The 26,382-nt window shown below is 37.1% G+C and overlaps 1 protein-coding gene across 9 annotated transcripts; it reads left to right on the top strand.

The window, feature by feature from the left end:
* The first annotated feature begins 473 nt into the window (after positions 1 to 473).
* Positions 474 to 26,382, top strand: LOC106084227 (protein giant). 9 transcript variants are annotated; one of them, XM_013247779.2, is made up of 5 exons: positions 22,001 to 22,399; positions 22,474 to 22,580; positions 23,907 to 24,073; positions 24,203 to 24,713; positions 24,826 to 26,382. In XM_013247779.2, the coding sequence occupies exons 4-5, from the start codon at positions 24,659 to 24,661 to the stop codon at positions 26,118 to 26,120; spliced, it is 1,350 nt and encodes a 449-aa protein (XP_013103233.2). In that variant the 5' UTR covers positions 22,001 to 22,399; positions 22,474 to 22,580; positions 23,907 to 24,073; positions 24,203 to 24,658; the 3' UTR covers positions 26,121 to 26,382. The 9 variants fall into 9 exon arrangements, with proteins under 9 accessions (XP_059222596.1, XP_013103234.2, XP_013103232.2 ...); XM_013247780.2 differs by lacking the exons at positions 22,001 to 22,399; positions 22,474 to 22,580 and adding an exon at positions 20,370 to 20,531 and having other exon boundaries at positions 23,907 to 24,051; XM_013247778.2 differs by lacking the exons at positions 22,001 to 22,399; positions 22,474 to 22,580 and adding an exon at positions 20,370 to 20,531.

Genomic DNA, 26,382 nt, shown 5'->3' with positions numbered 1-26,382 from the left:
AAGATTGAAATGATCAACAATGCAAACGGGGAAGGCTTAGATGGCAAACTAATCTGCCAGAGATTTAAGTTAAATGCTGAGATGACAATACTCCCACAAAGTGAAAGGTGTAAAGAAAGGATTCTCCATGGAGTTCATATTACTGTCTCTAATCCGGCTAAACCGTTATTGTGCTTCAAAGTGAACAAACGTGGTCGCTTGCAAATCGAAAACAATTCCATAAAATGGCTCAAACCCGAGGTGGATGATGGACGAGAAGTGCAGATTAGGGTTTTTTTGTTATAGATTTTTTGAGGTGGCCCTCTCTTGCAACTTCCGCAAAATACGGAAAAGAGTTTCGATTCATATCACCCAGTCAATGTGCAACAATCGAAGGCATTATTGGGAAACACCTTTACAACAGAATGTCACACCTAACGGCACCAGCACCCAAAGTAGTGGTACATCTCCAAGGCGAGAACAACGGTATTTAGGCCATTCAAGGTGGGAAAAAAGAGTTGTGTTACAATCAAATAAGGACAATGGAGGAGAAAAAACGGTACTGAACAATGTGATCCCTCGAAACCTCACCAAAATGAAGTATTGTATTGTGGCAATGGATTATGCGAGACAATTGACATCTCTGTCACACACACTTCTCACTGATAATTTGGCCTCACATCAACGCTACTACATTCCTTTTTCTATACTGCTTGGATTCTTCAGGATATCGTCAAACGTCACCATCACATATAGGCAATATACATACATAAGTAGTTGAGAGTATGGTGGCAATCATTTGCTGCCATTGATAGATTTTAATGAAGTGTGGATTTATTTAATCGGCTGAGATGACAGTTAATGATGTATTCACCCTGATCAGCGACCGCATAATGAGTGATGGAAACTGTTACAACGGTTTCTCACTTCTTTTCATGAAATGTCACAAATGTGCATTGACAACAGCGACAGGCAATACTGAGGGTCCCAATTAAAATGATAGCAACACTGGCAACCCAAGCCCATTTATGCTATTCGTTTAAAATTTATGTGTTGGGCAAAATGAAAATGGTCGATACAATTGTATTAAAATTTTCCCACAAACCATAGTGTTTGTGAAATTGATGGGAAGACATATCAACTTTAGTAATTTATATACATATATACCATATATGGATCACCCGAAAATTGTACCTACTGCGGCCTAATCGGTAGATACATTGAAATATGGGAGCTATATTCAAATTTTAACCGATTAACATGAATTTCGGTAGTAATGCCAACGCCTATAAGATAATACTATGTGCCATAGTTCGTAAGAATCGATTGAGAAACAGTTATTTTGGTTGCTAACTTTTATATTTGGCATATTTTGAGAAGATCGGCTTGCATATGCGCTAAATGTGCAAATTAAGAGACACGTATATAAATATATGACAGTTATATCTAAATCTGAACAGGGACTGATTGCCGCTCCCGTAATTGACTTTCCTATTTTTTTTTTTTTTTTGGTGATACGTTATCGATTAATTTCATTCGGGCCAGTTTTTGCCCGCAGAAATTTACCTATAGTAAACAACAAATTTTCGTCTATTTTCAAGAAATTAGGTAAAATATAGCACATTGGGGAATTGATTTTGTAAAATAAAGCAATAATTATAAAAAATTCACATTTTTGGTCCCTCAATTTGGACACAAATTAAATTTTTGGTCCCTTAATTTGAACAAACATGACTAAAGCTAAAAATTTTGACATTTAACCAGTATATGTAATGTGACAGGAAATGTTTTCAAGGAAAACCTCCAAACTTTATACCATCTTACATGTGGCAGAGGCGACACACAGTGTTGCGTCTTAGGGGTCGATTATGGATAGCAACTCAACTTCAGTTGCGTTGCCAACGGCCAAATTTGTAATACGAATTTCCAATTCTTCATTGAATTGCATACTTTTTTACAATTTACTTAGTAGCTGAATGAAGGTTTTATCTCCTGGCAACGCAAGTGCAGTTGGGTTGCAATCCATAATCGACCCATTGTTGGACAAAAATAGTTAGAGTTATCATATAGCTCTAAAATTTTGCACAGAGGTATATTTGAGTACAATATAGAAAAAAATGGAGTATGGTCCAAATCCGTCTATAACCTGATATAGCTCTCATATAAACCGATCTACTGATTTAAATTCTTCAGCCTCTAGAGGTCACAATTATTACACGATTTGTCTGAAATTTTGCATGATGACATCTATTAAGAGTCGCAACAATTACCACAAGTATGGTTCAAATCGCTCTATAAGCTGGTATAGCTCCCACATAAACCGATCTCCCGATGTAACATCTTGAGCCTCCAGGGGTGCAATTATTATCCCATTTTGCACAATGACTTCAGCTATGACTCTCATAAACTCTGCCAAGCATGATCCAAATAACCCGATGTAGCTCCCATTGATTTGGATCTGAACTGTGTTTTCCGTTTTACAGATTTCCTGTGTTTATGTTAAGTTTTGGGTTTTGGTGTATTCAGGGAACTGTAGTAGAATTTTTGCGGTAAATATTTTTGTAGAATATTTTGATATGCTAAAATCCCAATTTAAAGGAAAATTTAACCATGAAAGGGACCAAAAAAATCGGTTTTTTACAAAATAATTCAAAATTTTCAATTGATGCAAGTTTGTGCGGCTGAAATTTAGTTTTTTTTTTTTATTCAGGGCACTTCACTGAAGAACACTGAAAATAGGGGTCGACCAAGTCGGACTATTTAGATCCACTCTGCTGAAAAGTTCAATTTTGACAGTTATTGCTTTATTTTTGGCTCTTATTTAAAACTAACAATATTAACCATATGTTCATGCCAGGAACTCCTATCGTTGACAAATGAGCTTTCAGGTATGTTCTCGTTAGGATCTTCTTCTTTGGTACCCCAAGTAAAAAAATCCATTTTGCTTACATGAACCAACATTTTAATTTGTGGAAAAAAATATGTAAGCATTCATTTGTTAAAAAACCTTCGTACGAAAACATCGATTAATTGAAGGGGGACATCAAACATAAATATTTTTTTCAAATCTTATTTACAGGGTTTTTGAAAGATTAGGAAAAAAATTTCATAACAATTTTCTTTTTCGATGTCTGTATTTTTGTCCACCGGGCAACACTGTGCAACGTAAGCCGAAAAAATAATTCTAGATTTTAGATATCAATTAAATTAAAAACAAGTAAAAAGGCTTTAAGTTAGGCCGGGCCGAACTTTGGATACCCTCCACCTCGGGTATATATGTAAACCAACTTTCGCCACAATCCGGTGAAAAATGCGAAATTTATGCACCCATTACAGTTATATCGAAATATGGTCCGATTTGGACCAACTTTGGCACGGGCATTGAGAGGTCTGCTAAATACAAGTCACTGTTCAATTTTGTAGACCAAAATATTTTTAGCAGCTATATGCAAATAAATACCGATCTGAACAATATAGGACTTGGATGTCGAAAAGTCTAACATAAGTCGCTGTCTCAAATTTCAGCGAAATCGTATAATAAATGCGCCTTTAATGGGACCAAGACTTTAAATCGAGAGATCGGTCCATATGGCAGCTATATACAAATCTGGACCAAATTAAAAAAAGGATGTTGAAGGGCTTAACACATTTCAGTGAAATCGCACTATTTATGGGCCCAAGACCTTAAATCGGCAGATCGGTATATCGATATTTGCACCGATCTGAACCAAATTAAAAAAATTATGTCGATGGGCCTAACAAAACACACTGTCCCAAATTTTAGCAAAATCGTATAATAAATGTGGTTTTATGGCCCTACGACCTTAAATCGGCAGATCGGCCTATATGGCAGCTATATCCAAAACTGGACCAATCTAGGCCAAATTGAAGAAGGATGTCGAAAGGCCAAACATGACTCACTGTCCCAAATTTCAGCAAAATCGGATAAGATCGGTCTTAAATCGGCAGATCGGTCTATACGGGGCCATATCAAGATATTGTCCGATATAGCCCATCATCGAACTTAAACTGCCTATGAACAAAAAAAAGAATCTGTACAAAGTTTCAGCTCAATGTCTCTATTTTTAAAGGCTGTAGCGTGATTTCAACAGACAGACGGACAGAAGGACGGACATGGCGAGACCGTCTTAGATTTTTACGACGATCAAGGATATATATACTTTATAGGGTCGGAAATGGATATTTCGATGTGTTGCAAACGGAATGAGAAAATGAATAAACCCCCATTCATCATTAAGTTCGACTGCGCCAAACTTGGGATACCCACCACCATTTTTAAATTTACAATTCCATTTTATTTTATAACTCTATTATTTCTATTATTATATCAAAATATGGGCCGATCTTGATCATGTTTGATTCAGGGGCCGTGAAATTTCAGCGTAATCAGGCAAAAAATTTGCTTTAAAACTATATGGCACCTTTATGGTCCAAATCGAACATTTTCGAGCATTGTTGAATTTTCGACTTTTGACGAGCACAGTAAACACAGATATTCATGGCATATCTGTGTTTACTGTGCAGATTGTCGAGCAACTTCGCCACTCATAATTTCCCATACTCGAAAATGATGCTTAAGTAATGGATGATCCATAAATAATCAAATACGACTCTCATAACGGACACACTGGTAGAAACGAAATCAACTCTCATGCATGTCCGCATTGAAAAAGATGACTTAAGGGGCGTGTTAGCTCTCTTTGAAAAGAGAGTTCTCTTTGTGCTTCTTTGTGTATGTGTGCATCGCCAAGGGAATAGACGTAAGGAAGTAGCAAATTCCTTTCAGTCGTATCCTTTTTGTTGACATTTCTTGCGGAAAAACATTATACGATCGAAAACGAACGTATGAACGACTCATTCGGATTCGTTACTCTTCGTGATGTATGCAACTTTAATTATTGCTTCCTGTTTTTGTGTGGCTAATAATTTTCATAAGGGTAATAACTGGGGTTTCGTCTTCTAGAGGAAATATATGTCCATTTGGCAACATGTTGATTTTTTAGAGCCAATGGGATGTTCGTTTTTAAATGGCCAAAATCTTTTTTGTTTTGTAAGATATTTGTGATCCTCTATTTAAAAATGTTGTTGGCATGTTATTATACCTTCCGCCTATAAAGATTATACACTCAGAAAAATGGCTTCGACAAAAGGTAAAGATTTATTTAATTTATAATTTGTTAATTGCAATAATTTTTATTTTTATGAATCTAAACGACTGGGTTCGAATACTGGCAGGAACATCAGACAAAAAAATTGTTCAGTGGCGACATTTTTAAGGTACTATGTCATGTAAAAATTCTCCCCAAAGAGGTATCGTACTAGGGCAAGCCGTTCCACCTCGGCTATAAAAAGGAGATCCTTATCATTGAGCCTAAACTTGAATCGGGTAGCACTCATTAATAAGTGAGAAGTTTGCCACTGTTCCTTAATGAAATGTTTATGGAAATTTGCATTTGGAATGTTTCACATTAAATTTGTCTTCTTCAAGACAGCTAAAAATTGAGAGACAGGGTTGGAGAAAGGACAGGAACTAAATATGTTGTGAAATAAAAACTTGTCCGTCAAACTCCAATTGGATACTCCGAAGAGTTCGGAAATAGCGATTTTTCAATTTCAATTTTTAAATTTTTCATTTTCATTTTATTCAGATAATGCAACTTGAAGCCACGCAGTAGCCAAATTAAACAAATTGCAATGAACTACTCCTTATGTTTAATGTACAAAATATCTTATAACAATGACTATAAACAATAACAAAGACTAAGGTCGCAAAAATTGATTACTCATTATTTTACTTGTGGGAAGTTAAAAGTGAACTAAATTAAATAACAAGCATATAATTCTAGCGTTGAGGTGCAAATTTTTTTTTTTGTGTTATATCCACGAATATTGGTTCTAGTATACGTGTGTTCTAGAGTCTAGAGTAGGAATATCCGTCCATTTCGCTGTTTGTCGAAACCAATCTACATTGCGAAAGTGTTTAAACGCTTAGGCCCCTCACAACACCCATCTCCATGATAGGATAGGTTAGGTACTTTGGGCATACAAGGCTCGAAAAAAAATATAAGGCAGGAATTCCGTGCTAATAAAAAAATTCGTAAATGTTATCAATACCACGCCCTAAGTCGATTCATGTCTGGTATTGTGTCCTCGCCCAAGTCCCGGTGTCTGATAGGCGCGAAAGCTGGGCAATTACTTAGGGAATGCTCCAAAATCTCACCATCTTGCCGCAACTATTCTGCATGAGTGCGCCCGTAGTCCTATTTGTACCGTTATGATAGCGAAAGCTAAAGGGATATCCTTTTCAATTCCTTCCAGTAATATCCTCCTCTTCTCGCTGTCCACTCCTCCTCGCAGCAGTGCCTGCCTCACACTTAATCTGTATGTCTATGGGTCGAATATATAGCCTCCAGTGGCCTAGAGGGCGTGGTCATCGATACGCCAAGACAACATGTTCTCTGAACCTTTTGTATTATCATTACGTTGCACTTATCAAGGTCTTCTTTATCATAAAGTCTGTAATAATAAGCCTTCGATCAACCGCATTGTTCAGTCCCGTCGTACCCTCTGAAAAATGCTTTTCATCAAAAGCCTCATCATCTTAAGATGGAGGATATATATAATTTGGACATTCTGTTTGTAACACGTCGATCTATTTATACACCCATAGAAAAGATAAAGCACAGCGTTGTCAAACTGACCCCATTCGTTCATAAACGCGAATCAACACAGATATGTTATGCACATCATCCACAAATTTTCATAAATCAACAGATTTAGTGAACGAAACATTAGAAACTGTCCACAGCCAGTATTTTTATGAACGAAATGTTTGAAACTGTCCATAGCTGTTCACATTTCGACGTTTTTATTTAAAGATTGAAAAAAATTCTTGTGTACTACTGGGAATCGAAAAAAAAAACTGAGAATCGAACCTGTGTTCCATCCGTTCCATGGTTATTGTGTGTTTTTAAACGCCTAATCACTTTGCACCACTGAGTCATTTCGTAAACTTAAGGTTGGTATAGATACAAATTTTTTAGGGGTTATGTACACAACGGTCGGTGCATGAAATTAACAACCCATGTTCACAAAATCAACCCTGCATGTTGACAATATTTTCAATAATATGATTATGACAACATTGCACACTGGTTCCATTTGTATGGGAGGGTCATTAGTTCAAAGGTAAACAAATGTAAAAGTTTCCGAATGATCGGACATGTTTTACCTATTTTATAGTATATATGTATTTGTTAGTGTGGAATAATAGACAACGTCTGGACGAAATGGCTAAAGGTATAATTTTAAAATAATGCATGGAGGTTAGGAATCAAAGGGGCCAGGAAGGAATGGATTGGAACATACAAAAAGACACGAAATTAACCTTTTTTTATACAACTGTACGAAATGTACATTTTACCGTACCACTTGGCAAATGGAGCAGGAGCCTATATTTGGAATATGGTTGATCTGAAAAATGTAGAATTTTGTGCAAAAAACGTTCTATTTGGGATCAAATAGTACTATTTGCCACCAAAATTTACTATTTGTTTCAAAAAGGACTATTTGGCACATAAAATGTCAGATTTGTAAAACGTATTGTTTCACCTAACGGATTTGTAAGACAAATTATATTCACTCAGCGGATTAAAATATTGAATTGAAATTTTGTTGTGGCAATTTTGTAAAGTTCTACTTTGAAGTACTTTTATGCCCTCAATATATATATCTCTTGGTATTGAATTTAATAACAGTCCCCAATCAGAAGGAAGTGATTTGGGTTAATAGCATTAAATTTTGTGCAAAATATACAATTTTAACCCTGAATCCCTTAAAGAAACCCAAAATTTTGATTTTTTAAGAATGAGTTTAACTGTATACTGTATATATACAGTATAACTGTAAAAGAGCTGCTTGGCTGACTCATTGCCTTCATCCACCCGGGCAAAACGAGAACAATACATAAACATTTACTGGCATTTAATTTCAAAAAATTATCAATGTTAAACCCACATGTGAACTCAATATTTAGTTAGTTTACGCATTGATGTTATGTCACAAAATCGGTTACTACACATCCAGCTGCAAACGACTACAGCCAAATATGAAATTTTCGTTATCTAGAGGCCCAAGGCTTTTAAACGATGTCTAAATAGTCGCTGTTTCAGTCTGAGCAGGTTGTTAAAACTTTATGGACGTGTGGACAAATTTGGCATTACTTCTAAGCTAATATTGTTAGTATCCAAGTTATTCCGTATGCACATGTTATTTCTTGCCCTACAACTTCCATTTTAGAAAGTTCGTTTATCACTTTTTTCACTGAGATATTATTTTGTTTCTAACCACACCCTTCTTTGCCCTTTTAATATGAGATTTTTTGAGAAAATAGAACTGTTTTTATGGAGCGATTGGGCAAAAGTGTTTCTTCCGAGACATTAAATCTTAATCTCGGAATATGAATACATACAACCTTTACTTTTTTTTACAGGCACAGGACGAGAAGATAATTTTTCGATCTTTATGACATAAAACATTCATATTTTGTCAAATGCGGTTATTTTTATATTAGTGTCAAAGGCCCAAGGTTAACATAAGGCTCAAGGTCCGCAGTGTTGGATATTCAATGCCTGATCCGGCCAAACTTTATGTCATTTTTATTTTTTGTTTTGACCTACTGCCCAACACTCCTTGAGATGAGAGAAGTTTTCCCAGATTTTTGGTCCCTCAACGTTTGCCAACAGTCAACTAATTTGATGAATTATTGGGTTGCCCAAAAAGTAATTGTCTGTAATATAGTCGGCGTTGACAAATTTTTTCAACGGCTTGTGACTCTGTAATTGCATTCTTTCTTCTGTCAGTTATCAGCTGTTACTTTTAGCTTGCTTTAGAAAAAAAAGTGCGCAAAATTTTGTTTACATTTGCTTGTTTGGCGTCAATTTTAATATGGGTACCACATGTATTGAAAGAAATTCATTTAACAAACCGAATCAACGCTTGTGATATGCACCTTAAACGCGAAAACGAATCATAACTGGAGATGAAAAATGGATTGTTTACAACAACGTTAATCGAAAACGATCATGGTCCAAGCATGGTGAACCAGCTCAAACCACTTCAAAGGCTGATATCCACCAAAAGAAGGTTATGCTGTCTGTTTGGTGGGATTGGAAGGGTGTGGTATATTTTGAGCTGCTACAGCCATCAAGGAGAAGCGACCAGAATTGGTCAATCGTAAAGCTGTCATATTCCACCAGGACAACGCTAGACCGCACACATCTTTGGTCACTCGCCAAAAACTGAGTGAGCTTGGCTGGGAACTTTTGATGCATCCACCATATAGCCCTGACCTTGCACCATCAGACTACCATTTCGAATCCCAAGGCAGCCGGTTGTACGTACCGGATTGACCCGATGAAGTCCTTCATTGACAAGGGCTGCCGCCTCAGTGCACAACACACTGCTACAACAACAACAACCATTTATTTCGATCTTTGCAGAACTCCTTAAATGGTAAAACTTTCGGCAATGATGAGGCTATAAAATCGCACTTGGTTCAGTTTTTTGCAGATAAAGGCCAGAAGTTCCATGAGCGTGGAATACTAAATTTGCCAGGAAGATGGCAAAAGGTTATCGAACAAAATGGCAATTATATATTTGATTAAAGTTCATTCTAAGTTTTATTAAAAATGCATTTACTTTCTTTTAAAAAATCCGCAATTACTTTTTAGGCAACCCAATATTATTGCACCTTTCATCTCATCGAGAGAGATAACTTGCAATCAATTTACTCTTCTCAAACCGTCTATCCATATTGCAGCACGTTTTAACGAGTTTGTCGGATGTCGCCGATGTATCTCTGTGGGGATGTGTTGATTTTAAGAAGGATAATCTAATATCTCTCATTTTGTGTTGCATGCGGATATAAAGCCAAAGTAAAAAAGGCTATTCTTGAAAAAATTTTAGTTTTGCGGAAAATCCTTTTGTTATATCCGACAAATAAAGGCTGTTTGCATGCACACAACATGCTCACATGCAAATGCCACTTGCTGCTAAGTATGTCGTTTGCCATTCAATTTGAATGGCATTTAGGAAATACTTCCGAAAAAGGGCACAACAGCAGTGCTTGTTATCAGTGTAAAATGGCCGGCTAAATATGCAAAATGTTTGCCATCGTTTCCTCAGCAAAAAGGAACACAATCACACGGAAGTTGTAGCTGAATAGCCATAAAAAAGAGATCCTTTCCAGGATTAGTTCTTAACAATGTCAAGAAGAAACCTATGTTGAAAAGGATTTGAAAGGAGCTGCATGAGTGCATGCTACTATGTACCATGTTTTCGCCAACAACTTGATTTAGTTGTGAGCCCAGCCTTAAAAAGACAATCAAATACATGCACAGACATCCATCACACTAAATCCTTTTCTAATTGTTATCCTATCGTTATCCCATATTGTCTTCATCACAACACCCAGGTTTGGGCATTTATTTAGACAATTCTGAAAGAAAACTAAATACAAAAATCGAAATACATTTAAATGAGCTGCTGTTTGGCTCTTTTGGGTGCTTGGCTAAATCTGCTTTGGATGCTGTAATTAAGAATCAACAAATATCAAGTACCACTCGTACTTTTGCCATTGCCAACTACATCCAACAAAAACAATAGCGAACCGGACAGGGATCAATGGAAGTGTGCAGAAAAGCCAGAGCGGAAAACCGGAAATTTAAACCAATCTACTGAACCGCAAAGATGGCCCTATGCCGATTGTCTCCTCTGATCCATTTGTGTATTTGCAAACAAATGCATTTTGTAATGAGGCTTGGCCAAACCCGTAACGGCCTGTCATTCGCAGGATTGTTCAATTACTGTGGTTTTCAAATGACAATATTGAAATTAGGATCAATCTTTGCCTTTCTTTTTGGTACAGTTTGTGGAGAAATTGATATTTTTTTGTCTAATCTACAATTTCAACAGGTACATATTTCGCCAATGGCATTCAAAATAGTTTGTTTCAGAAGTAGAAAAGCGAATACATATACAGTTGTTGATATTATTCCTTAGTTCGTATCTCATTTGCCTTGAATATTTACCTAATTTCAAAGCATTGTTTCTATCTTTGGCCCTAAAGAAACTGTCTGCTCAACTACAGCTTTAGTCCAAATGTCATTTCATCGCCTGCATTGTGTTAGATAGGATCCGATTCAATCCGTTCGCTAACGCTGTGCATTGCCTATTACACTTTGCTATCAAATATGTATTTTTATTTGTAAGATGCATGAACTTTTCCCATACGGCGTCAAAGTGTCTACTGAGATCCTATGTTGCCTTACTGATTGCAATGCTCAAAGTTCAATATTTACCAATTAATCAAAAAGCGATAGTGATGCGAGAGCTGAGTTATCACATATGATGGAATTTGAACCGTCGATAGTTAAATACAGAAATTCCCACGACCTTTGGTGATATCAGACTTAAAGAACGTTCAATTCATGGATGCCCAATGTTGATTGCATTTAATATTGACACTGTATTATGGTACATCAAGAGCAAGAGTGTATCTCTGAATTAATGTTTTAATGTATTACAAAGAGCGACGCCAGATATATAGAAATGTGAAAGATTTTTATACCCTCCACCATAGGATGGGGGTTTAACATCGTTACTTCGTTTGTAACTCGTTGAAATAATGATCTGAGACCCAACAAAGTATCTTCTTGCCATTCTAAGTCTAAGCCATGTCCGTCCGTTCATCTGTCTGTCACGCTAACTTTCGAAGAAGTAAAGCTATTAGAGCAGGTCGGTTGGGATTGTAAATGGTCCATGTTTTGATATGGCTGTCATATAAACCGATCGCCCGTTTTAATTTCTTGAGGTTCTAGAGGGCGTAATTATAATCCGATTAGGCTAAAACTTTGCACGTTACGTTCTGCTACGACCTCCAATCGCCGCGCCAAGTATGATCGATATCGGTTGATAACCTGTAGTAGCTACTATATAAACCGATCTCTCGATTTGGCTTCTGGAGCCTCTAGACGGTGTAAATATTATCCGATTTGGTTGAACGTTAGGGTTTTCATGACTTTCAATAGTCGTGACAAGTATGATTCAAATCGGTCTATAACCTGATATAGCTCCCACATAAACCGATCTCCCAATTATACTCCTTGAGCCTTTCGAGGGCGCAATTCTATATCAATTTTATAAAACTCAAAGTGTGTTTTGTTCCTTCCGAGTAGACTCGAAAACGGCTGAACCGATTTTCTTGAAATTTTCACAGATTGTCTAGGTTGGTCTGGAAGGAATATGAGGCTATATAATGTTTTGATATCGGAAGGGGGCGTACCATCCCCCTTACCCCAAAAGCACCACCCAGAATTAAAAGTGGTCCGATGGGAACAATATGGGACTCAAATGAAAGATATTAGAGATAAGAGTACGAATACGATATTAAAACTTTGCGATAAATACCTAAGGGCGGCACCGACCCGAAAACCCACTCAAAGAAGAATTTTGGACGATCATGACAATATGGGACTCCAAATTAGTTTAATATAATATAATTTAATTTGTATCACAAACATTCCGTTGATTACTTTTCTGTATTAGCCACAGCTTTGGGCTAATACAGAATTTTTACAAAAATTTCCGTGGGGTGTGATTTTCGAAGTCTCAATACGTATTTGGTTCATATTTAGATAAAGCTCCTATACATATCTTTTAGTTCATATGCGTTTTTATGCCTGCCGTAGCCACAATTCTGGTTCGATCGTACGAAAATCGTTGAAGACGTTCTATTCGATATCTTAATAGGTGTGCAAAATCAAAATCTCAACAGATTTAGACATAGCTTTAATACATACCGTCCATTTAATGAGATCTTCTTTCTGCAATAATATTTCCAATATTTTGACATTTAAGCCTTCTATTCTCTTACATGATAGTTTGGTTATTCATGTGTCATCTATTTGGCTTGATCCTACATCGGAACTGAAACATACGTTTGAACAATTCATAATTCGTTACATATCCCTCTAATCCGTTTCTTTACAAGGGGTAAAACTGTCCAAAATCCTTTAATATTTTCCTTTTCTCCATTTCCTGTAGGTCATTTGAGAAACGGATATGCAACAACAGCCACGATCGTTGCTCACATCGTGGAGGAGGAACAATTTGCATTGTTAGTATAGAAATGCAAATGTCAGTGCGGGACATCCCGATTAGAGCATAGCTTAGTATTGGTATGGCCTTAACTCTTGCTTTCATCGAGAGAGGCGTTCACAAACAGTTGACCTTGTCTGTCGCATTAAAGGGCAAAGATGATAGAATGTTTTAACCCTACTTTAGAGGAGTATCCGTCAGGATTTGGCACAAAACACAGCTAATTTTGTGCGAATATTTGCTAGGAAAGGAGTAACCTTTTCTGGCTAATGCAATGTGTCCAGTGCAATTGGATGCTTGTGCCTCTGTGCTCATGCAAATTACCTGTAAACAATGTAATGGTAAATTAGCTATGGATAAATACCAAGCTAACAAAGAGAAAGCCATTGGGCTACGGCAGTTTCAAGGATATCTACAAATGATTGCGAAAATTTCTTAAGTGGAAGGAATTTTCTCCTAATTATGTCATTCTCGTTTTCTACAAGTTCCAAGGACACTCCTAAAACTCCTGTCCATGATGGCATTCAATATATATCGGAATATATCCATTACATGATTAAGTAAGCACATATTCATCTAATGACTACTTTAGCTCCTCAGTTCCCTGCAACAGGTAATACATCTGAGAGTGTCGCTTTAATCGGCCACGATTAAATCTTTCCTAGCTGGGTTAGATCTTTACCATCATCATCATTTCCATAGCAAGTACCTGTTTATATTTCCTGCGCCTTATAGATGTCCACCACCAGAGGACAGCTAGAAGCACTTGTAACTTTCGAACTAAGAGCTGGCGATTATGGAGAAAAACATTCGTCTGAGCCATCGGATTCAATTGCTTGCATAATCATGTAAATATAAGACGCGGTAACATTCTGACATCGTTAATCCGGCTCAAGAGAGAAAAGTTATTGATTTTTAACGTTTGCTGATGATTTTTGCACGGATTTTTTTCCCAACGTCAATGCTATGAACTGATCCAACAGAGGTGTCTCCTGTCAGGTCCAACCAAATATAAGTGTATACCAAATCACTTTAAGCTGCTCACAACTTTTCGGTTATATAGTAGAAGAGGATTAAATCGTTGGTAACCGCAAAGTGTTTGTTTTTTTTTAACAAATCTACCTCAAAACACTTGCAGTCAATTCCATGGAAAAAATACTAAAATCTAAACGAAAATTTAAATGCATATTTAATTTCGCAACAAAGGTATTCCATGGAATCGTTCCCATAATATACACCGGAAACAATTCCTAGCCTGATCCTTTTTATTTTGGTCAAAATAACAAGTTCATAAACCAAAACAAGTAAAAACGTATTCAGTTCGGCCGAGTCATACTTTGGTTAACCACCACCAGGAATAAATTTACTATCCTATTTTATTATAACTTAGATGACAATATCCCAGTTTAAAATTTCAGCGAAAACTGGTAGGCGGTCTATACGACAGCCATGTCTAAATAGGGCCCGATCTGAACTATATTCGGTTTGGATATCGGGAGGCTCAATACATCTCACTTCTTCAAAATTTCAACGAAGTAAGGTAATCTATGCGCCTGTTATGTCTTAAATCCCTACTGGCATGTGTACCTCCACTGAGCCACACATTTGCATTTGTATTTTATTTTTATAACCACCACCACCATAGGATGGGGAATACTAATCTAGTAATTCCGTTTGTAACACCTCGAAATATTGATCTGGGACCCCATAATGTGTATATATTCTGGATCGTCTCGACATTCCCATTCGATCTAGCAATGTCCGTCCGTCTGTCGAAATCACGATGGCAGTCGAATGCGTAAAGCTAGCCACTTGAAATTTTGCACAGTTACTTAATATTGATGTAGGTCGTTGGTGATTGTAAATAAGCAATATCGGTCCAGATTTAGATTATAGATTTAGCTCCCATATAAACCGATCTTCCGATATGACTTCTTGAGCCCCTGCAAGCCACAATTTTTGTCCAATTTGGCTGAAATTTTGCATGAAGTGTTCTGTTACGACTTCCAACATCCGTGCCATGTCAAATCGGTCTATAACCTAATATAGCTCCCATATAAACCGATCTCCCGTTTTGATTTCTTGAGCCCTTACTAGCCGCAAGCTGCATCTAGTGTTCTGTTACGACTTTCAATAACTGTTCGAAGTACGGTCCGAATCGATCTATAACCTGGTATATCTTCCATACAAACCGATCTCCCGATTTGTCATCTTGAACCCCTACAAGCCGCAACTTGTGTCCGATTTAGCAGAAATTTTGCATGTGGTGTTATGTATTGACTTTCAACAAGTGTTGCAAGTACGGTCTAAATCGGTCTTCCATGTAAACCGGTCTCTCGATCATCCTTGTTTCTTCTAACATCCCCTTCATAAGTCAGCAGCAGTCATTTACAGCAAACAACAGACTTTTCAGCAGTAAGCCTGCTGCTCTGAAATTGCAAAACTACTGCTACAATAGCAGCAAAATTAACTACTAATATTCAGCAGACAGTGTTTGCTATTTTCAGCAAACTTTTTTCTACGAGCGTATACCTGGAAATCGGTCTATATGACAGTTATACATAAATATAGTCCGACCGAGACCATTTTTGATATGGGCGTCAAGAACCCTAACAGAACTAGCTGTTCCGAATTTCAATGAAATCTGGTAATAAAAAAGGCTTTTACAGGCTTGAGACCCAAAATCGCCTTATCGATTTCGTGAGGCCTTATACAATTTACTGTTTCAAACAGGTTATAATTGCGCATGTTATGGCCTTAAACCCTATACAGGCAGATTGATCTATATTGCAGCTATACCTAAATAAAGTCCGATCGAGACAATATTTGGCAAGTATGACCAGGGGCTTAGAAGAGCCCACCGCAGAACCTGCATAAGGAAATAATTCGAATCTGTGCCAAACTTTAGCTCAATATCTCACACACGGACACAAAGACGAAAATACGGGCGAACAGACACACCGACATAATTAAATCGACGAATCAAGAATATATATATATATATATACTTTGTTGGGTCGGAAATTTTGTACAAAAAGTTTTATTAAACCCCTATACATTCTGAATGTGGTGTAGATCTGACTATATAGGAATATAACTACCATAAAGACCAATCCGCCCATTTATGGTCAAGAACAGTAAATGTTATTAGACATGGTTTCTTGCTCATAAGCCAAAAATTATGTGAGTTAAAAAAAGACAGTAGGTTTCCGTGTTTTGCACGGATATTTGCAAATATTGGGAACCATTTTCATGCAGGTTGACTTTTTATAGATTATGAAATGCAGTAAGAGAATTTCCAGAGAATTGTGTTATTGCAAAAAAGGATTGTTTTTATTTAAAAAAAATCGTTGACAGTTTGTGATCCCTAAGAGTCTATTGCTGATACTCTACATGTAAAACTATTTATAAAAATGCAACTCGAACATCTTCGAAATAAATTTAGAATTTAAATTCCAGGAACTACAACAATTTTTTTCTGCACCTATTATTTAACTGGCAAATATTAGCAACGAAACACATTTTCCTGGGATAGCCAACAAATGGGAACAAAAGAACCCTTTCGCGTAGTCAATTAGTCGCTAATTTTAATTATTACCATTCCATTCGTTACATGGCTACCTACAGAAGGACATGTGTAGGCAGTGACACTAGGAAGGTTATTCAAACAACGAGAAACCCTTTATGATACAATTTTCAAACATTTATGACTGCTAAAAAACAAAAGAGCCTACCTGAGAGCGAGTGCCTTTTCGTTTTGCCATTCCACGAAAAGTGATAAACAGACGTTTTTCTCCTAAAAAAATACCCTAAAAAATTATGCAATAAAATTTGGTTACGTTAAAAAACACTCGCCAACCCGTTTTTATGACCCATCCTAATGGGTGAGGGGTTCCGAAGACACTTCGCATTTTTATGATCTATGGCAATTTGGCCCAGCATACGAATGCGGACAATGAAAAGAGAAAACTGGTCGAGCAATCGGCAAAAAGTTAAGAAGCCGAACGAGGATTTTTCAAATGAAAGGATTGCACAGAAATTGCATCTTAACGAGGACGTGCAAGCAGAAAATCGATGACCATGATTCCATGAAGAATGTTACCAGCCAAGTTCATACCATATGCATAAGTAAGTCATGCATTTTGTCATCATGTTTGTTCGGAAAAAGGATATTCCCCGAATTCCGAGAGCAAGGCAATAAATGGAGTTAGTAACTCTTTTTTATGACCATTTTCCCTAGAGACATTCTTGGCCTAGGGACAGTCTGTGCTGTCTTCGCCTTTTTAAAAAGGTGCACAGCGCAGGTAAAAAATTATGGTGTCTAATCTAGTTAGAGACTAATTTTTAGTTATCGACTAACTTTTTTCTGAATCGCTTAGACGCTACATTCTACCGCCACAAGAGGATTAGCGAACGGTTGCATTTGGATTAAACTAATCCCTGTGGTTTTTTAAAGGCAATAATCCGGAGGTTGGGTGATTTCTAAAACGTCATGCGCTTCCATTTCATTGATGAAAGAAAAAAAACTAGAACTGGGCACAAATGCCCATAAAATAAATACAAGTCGGCAAAAATACTTCAATATTTATTTAATGAATTAAAATTTGCTCTACCCAATCTATATTCTGTGGTGCATGCAAAAATGGAAATAGTAGTAGTAAAGTATATTTATTCCATTAAAAATAGTAACATTATACAAATTAAACCAATTTTTAAAATTTTCAAAAAAAAGATGTACGGCTATGACAGTTTGTCGTCGGCCTGTATTAATAATACATCTGCTTTTGTTGAAATTCATATTAAGGAGAACAATGCGAATATTAAAAGTATTAATTTATTTATACTCATTTATTAAATATTGTCGATATTTAATAGCCGTTTTGATATAACCCATATCCATGATACTTCTCCGGTATTATACTACCCATTAATGTATAACATGCCCCTTGTGTGATCTAGGTACATATTTGTATATTCTTATGTTACTTTGTTGTGCCTTTTACAGCACATCTCTTTCGCTTTATAATACTTGATGCTCCATTAGTTTTCTTGTTATGAGATTCCAACTAGTAGAGGCTATGTTCTCGTCTAAGTGTGACATATCAAGCACAACACTGAGATCATTTATATTCTGGAACCAGAAAATTTTCTTCCTAATTAATGCTTTGGTTAGTTGGTGAGGTAATCGATCATTGTTGTATTTGAACAGAGTTCTGTAAATGTAAGATAAATGCATTTGGACTGTGTATGTATGTATCCTCTTCCAATCCAGTCTCAATAGAAATAGCATAACCCGGAGTATTATCTGGGTGCGTCAGAAATGTTGCAACTTGTCTGCTTCTTCGAAATGGGTAATGAGCAGCATAAGATTGTACGCTTCTACAGACTGCCCTGTAAAGGTGCCACTTATGCACAAGCTTAACAGAGTCCTTCTTTAAAAAATTGGTCCAACTTATATTTATTGCAGTCTTTGTTTGCTCATTTCCATTCTCTATGTGCTTTAGAAACTTCATTTGTGGTATTAAAATAACGCCTAGACCATTGTATTGAGAACGTATTTCAATTTCTTCTCCACGGAATGTCTACCTATCTTGCCCAGAAAGTCTTCCACCTCTTCTGAATATCATAATTTTTGATTAGATTCCATTTTTCACAGTAGTCCTCCAAATTAAATATCATTTTTTGCATTATGTGTCTGTCTAGTCAGAATAACGATGTCATCTGTAGCAAAGTAGTATTCTGATATTAGTATCATCAATATACAAACCCCCTTCTAGGGCATTATGCAAATCATTAACGCATAATGCAAATAATAATGGCGACAATAGGCATACTTGCTTAACTACAGATGTTGTTGGGAAATATTCTGACAGCTCCATTCCAGCCCTAACAGCGGACTCTGTTGTTCGATAAATGCTTTCTATTATCCCAACACATTTGGATCAAATGCCCATTTGGTGCAGATTCAAAATCAATAAGCTTCTTGAAATTCTATCAAAAGCTGCACTAAAATCAATCAATTGTAGAGTACTTTTTTCTAAAGCCAGATTGGTACTCTACTAAAAAATGGAAATATGCCCATAACCATTTGTACCATTTGTACAAATGTCGCCAGCATTAGGAGGGGATAACCAAATTTTTCTGACATATAAAAAATTGTATGTAAATGAAAAATGTGTGAAATAGATGCTTCTTTTTCGCTAAGCACTCAAAGAGAGCATCCAAAAACAATTAGTCAGTGTATAATGTGAATGCAAGATTGTGTTGTCACAAACAACACAATCTCTCTCTCTCACAGCAAATTGCGAAAGCTAAAGGTTCTGACGATCTTGGACACAATTAAAAAGAAAACTTAGGTTTCGGATGTGCAACATGTTAAACTCCTGTCATGCGCCTACATTATGGTATGGATGTCCTCGTATGTGTCTGCTGCCATTTAATGCATGGAGTTAAACTGTTGTGATTGGTGTCATTGTTTATTCATTAAAGTCCTGTAAATCCTCTATGCTGGTACTTCAGAACATGTTGGCATTCGACAATCCTTGCAAATTCCTATTAACGCCAAACAAAACGACTTACTTAAGTGAGGTTTTAATCATACATACGAGCAGCCTTGTGCTGTTTATCTTAGTCTCTTTAACTAAGAACTGGTAATAAGTCCTTGCTTAAGGAAATTTCTTTGCTGTTTGTTGTTGGCTTAGCATATTTAGATTGTTGTATGTCTGTGTACACGGCTTAACTCAAAGCTGGATGACAGCACTAACCAACCAACCAATATGCAAGTACATGTGAGCACACTGACCGCTTTTACAAATCCTTTCTTTTCCAGAATCCTTTACATACGAGATAATCGCTTAATTTGAATTGACTATATTCATGATGTACGATTCACGATTGTTTTAAGACTAATGAAATGTCTTATGCGAAAAATTGGACTTAAAATATATAAAAATAGTAGTCAATTGCTTGGGGAACATTTACATGTGTGTATTGGCTGTATATTACAAACTTATATTGAAAAAAACCATTTTTGCGGATTGCTCTGACTCAACAGAATAATATAGAATTTTTTTACAAAATTGCCTGTGGTATTTTTATTATATTTTTTCGTAAAATAAACCAAGGAACCTTTAACTTTTACAACCTTTATATTTTGTTAAAAAAAAAAGGAATATGTCATAATATTAATTTTAGTACATTTCGAAGTCAACTAGAAGATAGAAAATATTAAACAAAATTATATTTTTGGTATTAAATATAGTGTCTGTCCTATCTTTTTTTTCCAACTCCGATTTCTCGGGAACTATACTACATAAAAATACCGGTGTACCTTTTATTTAGCAGGGAACCAAACGCCTTGAAACTTTACATACGTAAGTAATATGTAAAGGGGTAGTGGTCTAAATTGGGTTAAAACTGTTTATCAGTTGGCAGCGGACAATTAAATATGGGGACTACAGCACTGGGCAATTTTTATGGTGAATTTCGGTCCAATTGGTTAAATAGAACTTTTAGATATTTAGAGAAATGCATGAAGGTGAAAATGTCCAAACGTTGTCCGTGAAAATTAAAAGTATTCAGTTTTCTCTGCCATTTCATCAGAGATACTCACAAACTACTAACAACTGTGCCATCTGGGGTGAAGAAGAACCATATGCCGCACAAGATATATCGATGTTGACATCATTGTTCCATTTTCTTTTCGAGGACGACTATGGAGAAGCATTGTCGTCATAGGCAGTGGCGCAAAATTGGACCTTACAAATGGAACATTTAAACCATAACCTCGGACGACATTTACATAAAGTTATTCTCAAGAAGTCGTCATAGGCAGTGGCGCAAAATTGGACCTTACAAATGGAACATTTAAACCATAACCTCGGACGACATTTACATAAAGTTATTCTCAAGAAGTTAATGACAAAATGGCCCACAGTGTGCCAAACGGCGAACAAGTTTGGGAATAAGTCCACAACTTTTAATATGTTCACACAACCAAATTTGTTATTCAAAACAACAAAAATGTTTGCTAAAACAGCAGTTTTTGCCCGCTGAAAATGGGAAAGCAGACATGTAATAGCAGGCTGTGATAACAAAACTACTGCTACAATAGCAAATTAACTACTAAAGTTCAGCAGACAGTGTTTGCTATTATCAGCAAGCATTTTTCTATGAGTGTTGATATGAGCGGTAAAAATGTTCTAGACATTTGTAAAGGCTTGCAGGAAAGTAGCGCTGTTGGTCTTTCTCTTTAATACAGGGTGTGATACAGGATATATCAAAATTGACCACTTTCCTCTGCTCCAACCTTCAAAGGGCTATAACTTTAGGACTCCGGAGAAAAAGCTTGATGAGATCTAAGGAAAAACTTAGTTTAATTTAAAAATATCAAAATTTTGCTCGATTTTATTCAGATTTTAAAAAATTTCATTGTTTTCAATAAAAAAAAAACATTTTTTTTGTCAAAAGTTTGCTGTTGTTGTTTTTTTTTTGTCAAAAAGGTACTCCTATTTTCTTTAAGTTCTCGCAAACGTTGGCCATCAAAGCATAGGTAAAAAAAGTTTTAAATGCAAATTTGACTTATTTCGACATCAATCCACGCCGTTATCTTAAAACCAATATGGCCAATTTTTTGAGTCAACTCAAACGAGTCGCGCTGCGATTATTTTACTTGTTTTTAATTTAAATAAAAGCTTGAATTGTTCCAATTTAAGGAATATATCTTCATATACCAGCTCTAAATGAGGTCGTGGCATCCAAAATACTGATGAAAAAAGAATAGTTGCACACATGTGTAGGTATCACTTCTACAAAACAAAGAAAGAGTCGTCCAAATAAATCAAGTCTATGCTATTTTATGTAATTGGCAACATAAAAATCAATTTTTCAAAAGTAAATATCGAAGTTTTGTTGTTGTCATTGCCATTGCACATGACAACCCAGCGCCTTATTTTACTTATATTATGGGAAATTTCACACCTTTTCTTAATCATGCAAATCCGTTCAGTGGATTAAAAGTTATAGCCTTTGAAGGTTGCAGAAGTGGTCAACTGTGATACCCTACATCCAAAGCTGTATTAAAATTTCCTCAGATCAACAGACAAAATGTTGAGGACTTATTTCCAATTTTTTTGCCGCTTGCCGCGAAAGCCGGGTAATGGCATAGGAAATGCTCCAACGTCTCATCATCTTCCCCATATGCCCTACACATGATATCAGTTGCCGCACCGATTTTGCATAAGTGAGTTCCAAAATTTTAAATTTTCGCGTCGAATATAATCAATTTACTTGCAAATCGTCCATTTTTGCTTAAAGACCCTAGATATGAAGCACTCATAACATGTAATTCACACAATTAATGGAAGATGTACAATGGATAGACGTTATGCTCAAGTGAAATGGAAAATCGGATAATACGAGAGGTAAATCTAGTTATAGACTGATTCAGACTATATTTGGCGTAGGTTTTGATCACAACACAACTCAGGTCGTCAAATCTCATCCAAACCGGATTGGTATTATGCCCTCTAGTCAACAAGTCAAATTGGCAGACCTTTTACAATACCAACGGACGTATGTCAATGAAAGTTTTTTGTGCAATATTAAGAGCGTCTAGCTTTACTCGTCCGAAGGTTAATGTGCTTTCGGCAGATAAACGAACTGACATCGCTAGATTACTTACAATGCCATAACGATCAAAAATATGCATACTTTCTAGGAACTTGGATTAATATTTTCAGGTGTTACAACTGTATGCATCCTATTGCGGAAGGTATAATATGTTCTCAAGCATATAATCCATATTCAAAATTCGCGATATAAGCATCTAATGTCGTGCAACGAAACGTGTAAGCTATTAGCGAAATATTACTTTACTTTAATTGGCTATGACAGAACATTTGTTCCACTAGGTATAGCGTTCCAAGCAACTCGATCTTCTGCGCTCATTTTATAATCTTTAGCACCAAGTTTCGAGGTGTCTCCCACCATTTAGCGAAATATACTGTATTATTTATCAACTCTAGTGATAAATATTAAATTCAAAATTGCCAGCGTTCAACATTTCTGCTTGGAAAGCGAGTTCCGTCAATACAATGGCCGACGTTATCTGCATAAAAAAAAACGTTCCCGCATTCAAATCCAATTAGTGATATAATTTATATATAAATATGTACGGTTCAAGAACTCTACCTTGGTGTACCCCATACTTAACTCTAGCCTCACCAATTCCATTGTCTCTAATTTGCACGAACTGACTCCCTAGCCCTTTTTTAAGGGTCAAGAAAGATAGAAAAATCAGAACATAAAATGATTAAGTTTTCCGAATCTGAAAAAGATTTGCACAAGTCCACCACCAGAGGTTATGTAATATTTCCGATCAGACGGCTGTGCAAATTTGCCATTAAGGAACAGGGGCTAACTTCTCACATATTAATGAGTGCAATCCGATTCAAGTTCAAGCTCAATGATAAGGGGCCTACCTTTTATAGCCGAGTCTGAAAGTCGTGCCGCACTGCGACACCTCTTTTGAGCAGAAGTTTTTACATGACATAGTACCTCACAAATGTCGCCAGCATTAGGAGGGGATAACCACCGCTGAAAAATGTTTGATGGTCTAGCCAGGATTCGGACCCAAGCGATCAGCATCATAGGCTAACATGCTAAGCCCTGCGCTACGGTGCCCCCAGACGGCTATACCGTTTGATAAAGCTATATATTGTATATAAGATATCCACTTTCTATTTTAGGATGTCTAAATCTTTAATCAAAAAGAACATTTTATACTTCTTATTCCAAAGGAGTTTAAGACCATTCGTTAGCTGAGTACATTTTGCATGTGAAGTGCGAGATGGATGGATTTATCGCTGCTTATGTCGGCCATTTATGTACTATGTATGTATCTCAGTGATGTCATGTGAGTGTGCAATTACCTAGTCCAATGCAGATACAAAACTTGCTCTCTTTGAACAATGTGCAACCCTTGTACTAATCTCAGCATTCTCTTTACCCTTTTGTTTGGTTTTGTTCATTGAAATTGTCACAGCTACCTGCTTCTGTTACGAGCAATAGGCCGACCAATAGTTTGGTGAGGGTTGAAAAGAAAAAGAGTTACAATGTCATTGCTGCATTCGAATGTGTGTTTGTGTGCGTGTGCGTGAGAGAGAGGGAGAGGGAGGCATGACTTGTAGTAAGGGTGCGTTGGTATTGCCTGTCAATGAAATTGCAACGCAGGCGCGTCGATATCGAAGCTACTCAACTGGGCCCAGTATATAAGTTGTGACGACTGCATTTCCAAATCAGTACGCATCGAACAGTCTTCAACACAGCATAGTATCGAACACATCGAGTCCTTTTGCAAATCGACTTCAATTATTTTACTTTACGACGATCTAATTCTAAGCATAAATACCCACAATAACGAAGAGAATTTGGATTATAAAATATAGCACAAACTCACTATATTTTTGGATTATAACATCGTTTCGAAGAATTGATCAAAATGATGATTCACGAAAAACTGATGTCCGGACAATTTCTGTTGGATTTGAAAAACGGTAAGTACAATTTAAATAGAATAAAGTGATGCGGCTTTGTGCAACCAAACAGCAATTGTACATCGACAACGTATTTTTTCCATTTACTAACGATTGTGTTTTATTTTGCTAGATCGCACTGGCTTATTGCAAGCTGCCGCCGTTGCTCACCACCACCAACAACAGCCAATGCATTTGCAACCACCATCGCCGCCAATGCCAGCCCTCGATTTATACTCGGCATACGCGTATCAGCAACAATTACAACAGCAGCTGCTTAACTCGGCCGTTCCTCTCCACCAATCAAATGTACACACGCGGCCACAAGGAACCGAAGTACTTGATTTATCTCGTCGCTGCGATTCTGTTGAGACTCCACGCAAAACCCCTTCGCCATATCAGACCAATTCTAGCTTGGGCACTGGCTCCCCTACCGGATCACCTTCAGCTTTCTTTGTGGCTCAGCAATCAAGTACATCGACAACAACTGGCGCTTCATTACTGCCTGCAAATATTCTGTACGCTGCCCAGTCGCAAAAACCAACCCAAAATGCTCTTCCCGCTGGGCTAGCTTCATTGTATCCTGGTTTATACTATACAAATACAGTAAAACAAGAGCCAATGGCAACCTCCTCACCACCCCCTGCGGCTGTTTCATCGCAGACAGAAGCTCCCAATGGCAGCGGCAAAAGCCTTTTGCAAACATTTGCTGCTGCTGCCGCAGTCTCCATGAAACAAGACTTGCCCGAGCCACATTCGCCCCAACAGCAGCAGCAATCCAATGCAGCAACAACTCCAACTAGCAGTACTAACGGACCTTCCTCTCTCGACGCCAAAAGCACTCGCCCTTTCAAGGCATTCCCACGGGATCCTCTGGTAATAGCAGCCAATTTTGCAGCCACGGATGTTCTACTAGACAATCCTCGTGTTGAACGCTACACGGAATATCGTAAACGTGTTCTGGAGCAAATTCGAAGCTCCAATGGTGGCTCTCGTACTATCACCAATCCCAAAATGCGTCGCACAAATTCGCGAAGTGGTAGCATTTATGATGGTTCTTCCAACAATAACAGCGAAAGTGAAGAACGTCAGCATTGTGAAGAGTCCAGCGATTGTGATTCCAACTCAGGCAATGACAGCCAAAACTCCGCTAACAGCACCAACAATAATGCAACCAACGCAGTAGGAAACACCAGCAATACCCCTAACTCCACGAATACCTCCTGCAATGGCATCATTAAAGATGCAGCTTACTACGAACGTCGTCGCAAAAACAACGCTGCCGCCAAGAAATCCCGAGACCGCCGCCGCATCAAAGAGGACGAGATTGCCATTCGTGCAGCGTACCTTGAACGCCAAAATATCGAATTGCTTTGCCAAATTGATGCCCTTAAAGCTCAACTGGCCGCATTGACATCAAAAATGTGAACCTTATGAAATGCATACTCCCTCATATCCTCATGTTTGCGTTGAACGCTTTAAGGAAAGCATATCTGTGACATAATCATTTACTGTGCTGTACTGTGTATCTAGTTCTATATTTAGCTGTAGATCGGTTGACTGACTAAACCAATTCATTGAGTTACTCCTGTAAATAAATCTCATTGTCATCATCCCTTAGTTCTAAGCTGTACACCTAAAACTTTTATAATTAAATAAATTTTGTTAAAATAATATTTGCACACTTTAA

This window comes from Stomoxys calcitrans, chromosome 4 (genome assembly GCF_963082655.1).
Source record: "Stomoxys calcitrans chromosome 4, idStoCalc2.1, whole genome shotgun sequence".
Classification (NCBI taxonomy): Eukaryota; Metazoa; Arthropoda; class Insecta; order Diptera; family Muscidae; genus Stomoxys; species Stomoxys calcitrans.
This window is presented reverse-complemented; position numbering and strand designations above follow the sequence as displayed.

Excerpts from the sequence above, each read along its gene's own strand:
- LOC106084227 (XM_059366613.1), top strand. The coding sequence starts at position 24,659 with ATGATGATTCACGAAAAACTGATGTCCGGACAATTTCTGTTGGATTTG. Across the intron at positions 24,714-24,825 it reads TCTGTTGGATTTGAAAAACG|ATCGCACTGGCTTATTGCAA; the intron begins GTAAGTACAATT and ends TTATTTTGCTAG.